The 11949-nt window shown below is 40.0% G+C and overlaps 1 protein-coding gene across 1 annotated transcript in view; it reads left to right on the top strand.

Annotated features, from left to right (window-relative positions):
* The window catches only part of rph3aa (rabphilin 3A homolog (mouse), a), a 28221-nt gene extending 16712 nt beyond the window's left edge, over positions 1-11509 (top strand). Inside the window, 15 exon segments of the mRNA XM_062412267.1 lie at positions 1903-2031; positions 2188-2317; positions 2705-2788; positions 4143-4287; positions 5326-5526; positions 5665-5892; positions 6153-6232; positions 6616-6690; positions 7535-7644; positions 7719-7845; positions 8364-8417; positions 9535-9686; positions 9918-9999; positions 10117-10213; positions 10502-11509. Of these exon segments, the coding sequence (XP_062268251.1) occupies positions 1903-2031; positions 2188-2317; positions 2705-2788; positions 4143-4287; positions 5326-5526; positions 5665-5892; positions 6153-6232; positions 6616-6690; positions 7535-7644; positions 7719-7845; positions 8364-8417; positions 9535-9686; positions 9918-9999; positions 10117-10213; positions 10502-10635 (1828 nt within the window). The 3' untranslated portion in view covers positions 10636-11509.
* The last annotated feature ends 440 nt before the right edge of the window (positions 11510-11949 follow it).

Raw genomic sequence — 11949 nt, forward strand, 5'->3', positions numbered from 1 at the left:
TCTATCTATCTATCTATCTATCTATCTATCTATCTATCTATCTATCTATCTATCTATCTATCTATCTATCTATCAACATTTTCACCTGAGGGAAAGATGATTACATTTCCTTTGGTCAAAATGGATCAATTCATCAAAAAGTCTTGGCACTTTTACACGACCAAACCCATATTTATTTCAGTCTGTGAAGAACTGATATTATCAGCCCGGAGCCAGGCTGCTATAATTGATGGAATCAAACAACGACATTCAAGGCGACATTTGAGGCCACAGTTAATCACGTCCACATAACGCTGATGATTACATTCCCTCTGTGTACCTGCCTTCATGCGCACAGCCCTTGTGCAGGACACAGGTACACAGCATAGCAGCTATTTAAGTTCCATCTGTAGCCTTAAGGGCTGTGTTTTACAATTATTCATGCAGCAAATATAGCCACCGTGATCTAATCTTGGAAAATTGTAATCCCTTTAAAAATAGGTACACATGCGTGTGTTTCAGAATACATCAAATACATGGCTGGAGAGTGGTGCACACAGCAAAACAATATTAAAGGAAACATTATTTTTAAGATGGTTCACAATACATGGTTCGCGGTACAAATATTTTTTTAGAAACAAAATACATAGACCTCACCTAAAGACGTGTAATATTAGGTATATTCAGTGTAACTGTATAAAGAAACACTTTGATAATGGAGCAGATGTGAAGCCAAAAGCTCTATTTCATCCATCGATCCATCCCATCATTTGACGGATACTGGTACCAAAAGCATCGAAAGCCACAAAATAACCAAAACAGACAGATTTAGGGGAAAAAAGCCAACTCCTGCTTTCAGTTCACAAGCTAAGTCCATGTGATTTTGAACAGGCAAGACATTTGTGCTCTGCTCGTTCTGTGATTCTTAACCTCATTAGAAGTTATACTGGAAGCTTCTTCCCACCAAAAACAAGTGTAGAGCTTTTTTAATTCTGCCGGCAAATTTCTGAGATAATCATTGTGTGACCAACTAAAGGGGTTTGACCCAACTATGAAATGTAAAGCTGAACGTGTCTGGAACTTAAGTTTACAAAGAGAATCAAAGCAAATGTTAGCACTGATTTTCAATGTGAAAATGCTTTACTCAGAGTTCTTATAGAATTTTTATTGGATCATTGGGTCAGTTTGTTTTGGAGAGGAAACGTGCTCTGTAAAAATGTTTGGTGTCAATAACAATTAGATGTTTGTTTGACGTAAGAGAGTCCTGATGACATTATCTATGACTCTTTTCAAAGGGAGAAAGACCTGATCACGGTCAGTAGTTGAAAAGTCCATGTTGTCAGGTTGTCTTGTTATTTTTCAAGTAAGTATTGTTATATAAGTGTGTTGAAATACAGTTTCTATGGAGTTATTATGTTAAATAGATTATTCTAACGTCGCGTGACAGAATTGCACATTTTAAATAGGAAAAACTCAAGTCTAAATTTAAGAGAATAAATCAAATCCCCATAAATCAAAATGGTATGGGTACCATTTCTCTTTTACGATGCATATGGGTTTTTCAGAAATTCTGAGCCAGACAAATCTGGCCTCTGGCTGTTTGTTTGAGACTGTAGAACAAAGTGCATATCATTTGCTCACAGACGATGACTTGTGCACATCTTAGACGTGTGCTACTAAGTCATTGTGTCGCCTACTTGTGTGTTACTCGCCTTCATTTGTTCAGGGCTGCTTTGAGTGAGAGTTATTTCCCAGCTCTTTGGTTGTCCTTTTATATAGTAATCAGTGGCTATGCACAACAAATAAAGATCTGGCCTTTTGTCTCAGATGCACTTCACTTTTCTTTGCATGCCACTAACATTCTGTCTATTTGTGTGTGCGTGTGTGTGTGTGTGTGTCTGTGTGTGTGCACTGTTGGTACAGGATTGGGTGGATGATGAACAGGTCTGGCGGCCCCCCAGGGGAGGAGCTCACAGATGAGGAAAAAGAGATCATCAACGGTGTACTGGCTCGTGCGGCCATGATGGAGGCCAAGGAGCAGCAGAGGATTGAGTGAGCGAGAGAGAGAGAGAGAGAACTATTGTCTCTGTTGCACAGAATCACATCACTTGAATCATGTCATGGCTGCAGATGCCCACTGAGCTGCATGATTTTTGGTGTAAAACCTGTGTCACATTTGTGCTTACACATATCCGTGTGTGTTCTCAGGCGTCTCTCCAGTCGCCTGGATAATATCAAGAAAACAGCGTGTGGTGATGGACAGGCCCACTGTCTGCTGTGTGGGGCGTCATTTGGATCACAGGGGGTCACAGCTGTCCTCTGCGTGCAGTGCAAGAATGTAGGTGGATATCTGTGTAATTTCTGCTTGGACAAAGAAAATAAGCAGAGCTAAAGCGAGAGGATGTAGTGAGTGCAGGACCTCTGTTTACTCTCTGTTCTCTAGTGTTGTTCAGATCCCATGAGGTTTCCTATAGCAATAAGGTGCCAGTGAGCCATACTCTAACTTGTTCTGACACACACTGTGTCTCTGTTTGTCGTATGCATCACATTCTGTTTCTTGTTGCCCTAATTAACTGCTCCTGTTAACTAAGTAGAGGATAATGCTATCCGAACTGTAAAAATATACGTGCTCTGTGCACCTGATATCCATCAAGGACTAAATCTGTGCAGGATTTGGCTCATATATGTGTGTCTTAATGTTAAACGTGTGTTTGTATATTTGCAGCACATGTGTAGCAAATGTGGGATCCGGAGCAACAGCCGAACGTGTCCTGTGTGGCTGTGCAGAATCTGCAACGAGCACCAAGAGGTGAGGGCAGGGAGTGTGTGAAGAAAACAGAGGGCTCTTGATATAATCATGGGGCCACATTACACCATTATGTCGTTCTTCTGCCAACGAGGAGCAGAGATTTTCCTGTGACATGAACCATTTTCAAGCTTTTAGACTGACCTTTTAGCACAGACTCGCATTTCAAAGTCCAGTGGCCTGGAAAATTACCCCTGATTGCACCTCAATATCTGAACTGGCTAATGGGTGATGATTTATTTCAACCCTTATTTAATCAATGGAAAAAATACAGATAGAATTTTGATTAATATAGAACATGGACAAAAAGGTCTGGTTTCTGCTTTTCTTTCTGATGCAGTTACACAAGGCTGTTTTGATGATAGTGCTGTGTTGGCTGAGGTCTCTGCCTCAGGGAGCCCGGACTCTTTAAATAAATGCTCTCTCTGTCAGTCACAGACAGGATATAACAACTCTTTAATGCTGCAAATACAAAGGGATTATTTGTCTGCTCGATAACATAAATGAAGGAAGAAATATAGATAACAAAGCTGCTCCAGGAGATTTTTTGGCCACTTAGAGGCGGTGGAAACAAACTGTGAACTCACCATTAACAAACAATCACCTTTTGAGTTGATTTGCTAAATGTTGTTGTGAAACAGTCGCTTGTTTACTCATACAGCAGTTTAAGAGCAACATGATCCTTCATTTGCAGTGAGATTTGGGTTCAACTGATGAATCTACGTGGAGTATTCACCCTCTTGTATCTTTGTTTTTGGTCTCCACCACCTCCTGAGGGAAATTCTCCCCCATTAGCTGCTAAATGCTCCACTATGTTCACCAGTTGTTCACTAACTCTGTCTATCTGCTGATAAACAAGAAGTGGACAGTGGCTTTTTACAGCCTTTCATCTGAAAACAGGAAACCCCAAAATAAAAAAATAAAAACAGTAAAATTGTGATCCGAACAAAAAAACAATGGTAGAGGTAATGGGAGCTGCAGATTTAACTGTTAATAAGGCAGGTTTATTAATTTCAAAGTGGAAGTGGAACTTATCAATATCTTTCGATTATGAATTGATCAAATGTGCCTGTGTGTAATGGGACAGTGGTCTTAACAAACCTGTAATTGATATTTAATCCAAACTTTGCAGTTTCTCTTAGCTCTGTAGGACCACTGTAGCCTCTTCCAGCTCACTCATCTCACCAGCTACACCGCAAGCATTTTTCATTTGTCTAAAGGTCAAGAATTTAAGGCCATTTTATGAGTGTACACTGTATATTCACAGAACTGAGATTGTATATAAAGCCAGTGGTTTTCATTCTCATCTTTCAACAGCGTATTATTCCTGTGTATGAAATCCCTGTGTGTTCTGCAGGTGCACAAACGTTCCGGAGCTTGGTTCTTCAAGGGAAGAGAGCAGCAGGGTTTGCCAGCCCTCCTCCCTCTGTCCGGATCCCGACAGGCCAGCACTGAGAACGATGGACCACAGGAACCTTCAACACATTATCATCCAAGACACGGTAGCCTTTATAATGAGATTAAGAGTAGACTCCTGCATACACAAGATATTGCGTGTGGAAAAATATAATTCTCTACAATCGTTAAATGTTCTCATTATCCTGCTCCTAAGAGTATTTGAAGGGTCATATGTTATTTACAGATCCAAATCAAAAGCATGCCTATGACTATGCATACCTATGCATTCTGTATATACCACAATTAGGCAATACTAACTTTTTTATATGGTAATTATGGCATTTTATGATAACATCGATGTGACATAATTTATCACAAATGACCAGGAATGATTGGTTAATCTAAATAATATGTCCATCGTGTCTCGATCTTAATGGTTACAAAGTGTAAACATTACACTATATGTTGCCATTATATGACTTCATATTGACGACATGATAACATCTTTCTCATGATAATTGTTTTAATCTATATTAGATTTAGTTCATGTCCATTTATACAATAATTTAGCTTACATTAGTCACCTATTATTTTTAGATATCTTGGAAATGTGTTTTTCGATCAATATTTGTATCTGCTCAAAAACATAAAGAAGAAAAGTATTGTGATATATTAAGTTCGCCCATGCATTGTTAAGTTATTTAGTTCACATTCTCACACACACACACACTCACACACACAAAGGAAAGTAATACCTTGTTTATGGGATACTGCCCACAGGATACTAAATAACGTACTCTGTCTAAACTTCAAACGTTTGTCAAGGAGAGAGATGGAGGTCAGGTGAGGAAATATAAATCTGAAGATTTGAAATCTGAAGAGCAGGTAAGTCAATCTGTTCCTGTAAGGAACCACAACAGCATAAGAAGAGACAACGGGAAGAAAATACACCAGAAACTGAAAACTGAAATATTTTCTGCATCTTGAGAGAGAGGGTTGGAAAAAGCCAGATGGGCTTTCAAAATATCTTCTGTTATAAGAGTGTGGTAATAGCAGTGTAAAGAGGAGGTTGCAGTACGCTGTAGTTTAACAAACAGTGTAGCTCCAGTGGTGGAGGTGATATTCTTCTTTTGTCTCCTCAGACTTGAGCCCAGAGCCACAGCAGCAGCAGCAGCAGCAGCAGCAGTCCTGTGGATCAGAACAATGGGAGCAGACAGCAAGAACAACAGCTGACAGCTATAATGAGAGTCAGTCTCGTCCAGCAGCTGTAATGAAGACAGAGGGACATGTGTTAGCCTCCAAACCACCTCGGCCAAACGCACAGCAGGCCACCCTCACCTCAGGTAAAGCAGCAGTGCTCCTTCGAAGAACAAGCCTGATGCTTCAGGGCTGCTCTCAAAAACATTTAACATCAACATCATTATAAAAAAAGATGTTTCAGTCAGCAACAGTGGCAGATTTTTGTGTCTTTTCGCCCGTAGCTCCTGCTGCAGATGTGGGGAACAAACGTTCAGAGAGGGAAGGGACGGTTTCCCTTCCAGCTGTGGAGGAAAATAGACAACCTGTTGTCTCCAGTTCCTTTTCAGCTCATGTTCCTGCAGCCAGAGCTATTCCACCTGTTAATCCCCCGGCAAACAATCCCACTCCCCCAAGACCAACACCAGATCGAACAGAGGATGAGGACAATGACTACGACTCGGATGATGCCAGTAGGAATGATCACCTCCCCCCTGATTTATACTAAGAATAACAATGTCCCAGATGTTTACTTTTTAACTCATTTTTTATCACAGTATAAATTCCTTCTTTGTACCTGTGGCTGTGAGGGACATTCCCAGTAGAGCGATGAAGAGTGAAACATTAATGTTCCTCCTGCTTTAGTGGGGTATTGGTTTCTTTAAGAGGAGCCACATAAACATAAATTCTACTTCTCTTCTCTGATGTCCTTCCTGTATTTTTGCTCCTGCAGCTACTTTGGGATCTCTGGAGTTCAGTCTTCTTTACGAACAGGAGAGCCACGCCCTGCACTGTTGCATCATTAAAGCTAAGGTAAACTGACCGGCACACATGAGGCATTAGACATTGGAAAAGAGAGGCTGAAGTTAGACAAGACCGGACAAGATGCAACACAAAAAGACAAGATGGGAGCAATCAATACAAAATGAGTCAGGTCGGGACAAAAAAATAAGACTAGCCTGTGAAAGACAGAACAAGATGAGACAAGATGGGACAAGATAGGATGAGATAAGATGGGACAAGACAAGATGGAATAAGACAAGACAAGACGAGATGGGATAAGACAAGGCTTATCGAGTACCTTTATATTTGATTTGTAGTGCAATAACACCAACATTCCACCTCTGAGTCACATAAACACTACATGTATATTCATCTCCGCTAAATCTTAGCTTTATTTTCCTCATGTGTCTCAGGGTTTGAAGCCGATGGACTCAAATGGACTTGCTGACCCGTATGTGAAGATGCACCTGTTACCTGGAGCCAGTAAGGTAAAACCACTGTCATTATGGCATCAATGGGCTGTGGCTCAGAAGGTAGAGCGGGTCGTCAACTAACCAGAAGGTTATGAAGTGTCCTTGAGCAAGATACTGCCCAAATGTATACATCTGCCCCTCATTTATTGGACAACTCTCTAATGTTTTCTACGAACTTATTATTAGCACATGCATCTGGAAATAGTCACTACTTGTTGCAATCAATATATTTTTGGATGCATCCATGCTCTTTGGTGGTGATTGCCCTTGCAAATTTTGACAAGTAATTGCATGTCACACTTAAACACATCATCACTATTTTAAAAACTGTATATCGATGGACATTTACCCTTCTTCTAAAGATTCAGTTTAAAAGATTTATGGGCATCTAGTGGTGAAGTTAAAGATTGCAACCCATACGGAAAACTGTGAAAGGACCTCTCCAGAGTCAGTGTTTGGTTTGTCCATTCTGCAGTAAAGTTGCAGCTCATAAAACCAAAACAATGATTTAATGTAGACAAAAAATGTCTTTAGTGCCTCAAACTTAAAATAAATAAAGCATAGTGGTGTAAGAGTTGCATGTATCCATCAGCTACTTTTGTATTCAGTGTTTTACAACAACACAAAGCTTGTAATGAAGTTGTTGGGTGTGTAGATTCAATTTAGGATGATCTCAAGTTATATAATTTAGCAATATGTGCACACAGTGAGGGTACATGATTTATGTTGAGAAGATTTGTCCTCATTGTAGTAATCTCTTGAGTGAACCCATGTTTGCTTGATTCCAGGCAGTTGGGATTTCAAACCCAATCAAATTGATGATGTGTCTCTTCTCATTGTCTTGTGTGGTCTCACTCAGTCGAACAAGCTTCGCACCAAGACACTGAAAACAACTCTGAATCCCGTATGGAATGAGACGCTCATCTACCACGGTATCAACAATGAGGAAATGTCACGCAAAACTCTCCGGTAAGAACAAGTCATACCTGCTTTAACTTTGCACAAATAAAATGTGATTCATATAGTGCACTGTCCATCTTCAGGCTTTCAGTGAGTGACGAGGACAAGTTTGGACACAATGAATTCATAGGAGAGACTCGAGTTGCACTGAAGAAACTGACGTTTAACCAGAAGAAGAACTTCAATGTTTGTTTGGAGAGAGTGATCCCGGTGAGCCTGAAGAAGATACTGACACATTCTCCACATATGTAGAAACAGTTTGATATTTCAGGAATCATTATTATTTTTGACCAATAGGGCCACATGGTGGTGCCGTGGTTTCCTCACGTGCAGAATGCTCCCAGTTCGAATCCCGGTTCATCTGAGTTCTTTCCGTTTGGAGTTTGCGCGTACTCCATGTGTTTGCATGGGTTTTGTGTGGGTATTCTCCCATCTTCCTCCCTCAGTCTAAATACATGCAGTTTGGAGACTCTAAATTGACCCTAGGTGTAAAATATCAACTGTTTCATATGAATGCTTAATGTAAAACTAAAGCCAGCAGACTGAGGGTGGAGTGCTTGGCTCATAATAACCCTTAAAACAGGCACAGCAAGGAAAGATGGGCTCTTTGCATTGTCTCTGCATTGTCTTAACTGGGTTTATCTATTTCATATTCAATGTTCCAGTTTGTGTAACTAATATTGATGGTGCTGATGTTGATGAGTATTGCTGTTTTACTTTATGTACAGGTGAAGAAGGCTGTAGGAGGCTCGGCCCGCGGCATGGCCCTCTATGAGGAGGACGTAAGACCCTCACATACACTAGATCTCACCCATGTGAATATTATTGTGTATCCAGGGCTTGATACATCCGATTCCTCTGCACCATAGATGTATGGATGCACTGAGCTGATAATGACCTTATTAAACAGATCCGGTATCTGCCAGACATGATCGACCCACATTGCATTTCTCCATCAATGTCAATATAAAATTCATTGTTTCCGCGATCACTTACATGCATTTAGTCAAGATGGGAACTTATTTTCTATTGCCACAACAATCCCTGCTCTCCTGTTACCTTAAGTAAAATGACCTCAATGAGTTCCAAGCATTTTGATTTGCAGAGTTTACATTTGGTATATGGACAGTGTATATTCTAGCTTTTATTCCATCTATATTTTTCTACATTGTATATATATTTCCTTACACTTGAGTATTGCATATTGATCATTATTACTTACTGGAGCCTATTTTTGACTGCCCTCTTGCTGCTGTAATATTTCAAATTTCCCCATTGTGGTACTAATAAAGGATTATCTTATCTTATCTTAACTTATCTTATCTTAAATCAAAGACAGCAAATAAAAAATACAAACCATTAAGAAAATTAATAAAAGAAACATAAGTAATAGTATCAATCAAGTAAAAGCCATTCACTGAAAGTAAGTTTTAATACGCAATAGAGCAACAAATGTGGATTTATACACCACTAAATATAATCCCCATTATTTCGTCAAATTCGAGTTATGTTTGTAGCTGTAGCTTTAAGACATCAGCTTTATTTGGGAACACTCTTTTTTGTCTATTGTGTCTATTGATTTGATTGAATGGTGACACTATATGTAAAGCACCTGCCCAATCTTTCAAAGAAAAAAAAAAAAAAGTGTCTACTACTGCTTTTACGTTGATGCACATGTATGTACAAGTATTAAAGCCTCCTGCATAATAACATAGTTTTAAGCATGTGCATTATCATCCATTAGCACAGTATAATCCCTTCCGATATGTGCAAATAGTAAAGAAGCATTAGGATAGTGCAAAAGTAGTACACTACTTATCGGCATGTGTTTGTACATAATCTGTAATGTGTGTGTGTGTGTGTGTGTGTGTGTGTGTGTGTGTGCATGTGCGTTTGCAGCTGAAAGAAGGGGACGATTCAGAGGAAAGAGGTCGTATCATGGTATCACTGATGTACAACAGCCAGGTGGGTCGACTTGTTGTGGGCGTGGTCCGCTGTGCTCACCTGGCGGCCATGGACTCGAACGGATACTCTGACCCCTTCGTCAAGATGTAGGTTCTCCATTCTCTAACATCTTCTGGAACCTCAGTGCACAGACTGAAGACTGAACGTTTATTGGTGTAATCTATACAATGGCCACTAGCTTTAGATACACTTTATATGTACTGTGTCGACGTGAGAGTTGTCGCTCTAGGATACAAATACGCCTAATGTCTGAACTTGAAACTGTTCCTTTAGATTTCTGAGGTAAAACTTTCTCTCTTTCTTGGTTCTTGCTCTAGATGTCTCAAGCCAGACATGGGAAAGAAAGCTAAAAACAAGACGCAGACAAAAAAGAAGACCCTCAATCCAGAATTTAATGAGGTCAGTTGTGGTTGTTACTGTACTTTTAAAAATTTACACTTACTCTACTTTGTTGTCTTCTATTTGCCCATTGTCCAGCCATGGATTGTGTAATATATTCATTGGTCTTTTTTTTAGGAATTCAGTTACGAAATAAAGCACGGTGAACTTGCCAAGAAAACCCTGGACATCTCAGTCTGGGACTATGACATGGGCAAATCCAATGATTTCATTGGTAAGTGTGGACATTTGTTTGAAATCCTATTCCCCCATCAAGCTAGTCATTTTAGACATTGATGGAAATAAAAGTGTCTGTTGGTTAATTCAGTCCCTTTGGTCCAGACTGATATCTTAACAACTATTACACAAAAAAACATTTTGAAAAACATAGACATACTTTATGACCTTGACCTTGGGCTACCAAAATCAAAGTGAATGTTTGTGCTGAGGCATGGCTGCTAGCATGTGTGTCACTTTTAACTTTGTATACATACTAATGGGCCCTTTTCTCTCTTTCGTTCAGGAGGATGTCAGTTAGGCATCCAGGCTAAAGGAGAGTGTCTGAAGCACTGGTACGAATGCCTGAAGAACAAAGACAAGAAGATCGAGTGCTGGCATGTTCTGTTAAATGATAACCCTGCTCAATTTGAGGACTAAAACGACATCTCCTCTCCACACATGTATCCTCTTTGTCTCTCTCATTCTCCCTGTAGAATATAGTCCTCCTATGAGCACGTACTTCTATGTGGATTGTCCCAAAGTGCAATGTACAAGCGACATTTCCAACAGTTTTCAGGTGACTATCATGGATGTTTGTTGTTGAGTGACCACTAAACAAAACCAGGAAGCTGTTAGTGACCATATTCACTGATATCAAATCTTAATTTGGATGAAGAAATGATTGAGTGATTATCGTATTTTATGGAGACGAAAACCCCCTTGTCTTTGAGATAACGTGTACCGCCGAGTTCCAACCCACCTGAGGGGAATTCCCAGTTTTCTGTCTCTGACCTCTTGCCCGTGTTGATTAGTGCTCCTGTCATATGGGCCCATGTCGCATGTCATCAGCTGATCTATGTGACCACGTTGCTCAAGTGCTTGCGTCACCGAAACATGCATTTCACTCGTATTACCGTGAACAATTATCTTGCATCGTGCAGATGTTAAATATTAGGTGGGACACTCAGCGGTTTAGTTGCTGAAATGATGTGAACCGACTCTCTCTTGTTGTTGATGTGTTCATACTTTTGACACAGATACAAAATAATTCGAATAAGTCTAATTCATCTCTTCTCCTGTGCATGTGTTAGCTTTCTGTCTTTCTGCTGCTGAAATAAAAAAGGATTCTGCATGACATCTTATTATGCAGATGAAATTCAATCATGCAACGTAAGCACATTTCCTCGGATCTCATGAAGTATCCCTCCACAGATATATTGGATGGATGTATTCTGATGCCATACAAATTCAAGCAATTTTCATCTGTATTCATATCGATGCATGTCTAATAAATAAAAACACTGCGGCACTCCCTTTGCTCCTCGGCTTGTTTGATTTGTGCTGTGTGACATGGAAGGAAACTTTGTCTGCATCAGGTGAGGTTTGAACCAGCCAGCTCAGACAGACACGCAGCTGATAGTTTGGCGAACTTTGACTTCTCCTGATAATACTTGTCTCTCGCTCCAAGTAGGTAAAAGTTTACGCTGGGAATCGTGTAGCCTTGAACTTAATCTTGGATGCATCTTTTGCTTTCCATCTTAAGATAAATAAAAACACAGGCAGGTCAGACAAGAAACCCAAACATTTACATTTGACCAAAAGAGGCCAATCAGTACGAGTGATGTGACCTATCCTTAGAATTCCAATTTGAAGAACAGAAAACAAAACAGGCAATGTGTAGAATAATGCAATGTGTCGCAGCTTCAGGAACTTGGCTGTAAAAACTCATGTGTGTACCCCAATATATTCAAA

This window comes from Platichthys flesus, chromosome 19 (genome assembly GCF_949316205.1).
Source record: "Platichthys flesus chromosome 19, fPlaFle2.1, whole genome shotgun sequence".
NCBI lineage: Eukaryota > Metazoa > Chordata > Actinopteri > Pleuronectiformes > Pleuronectidae > Platichthys > Platichthys flesus.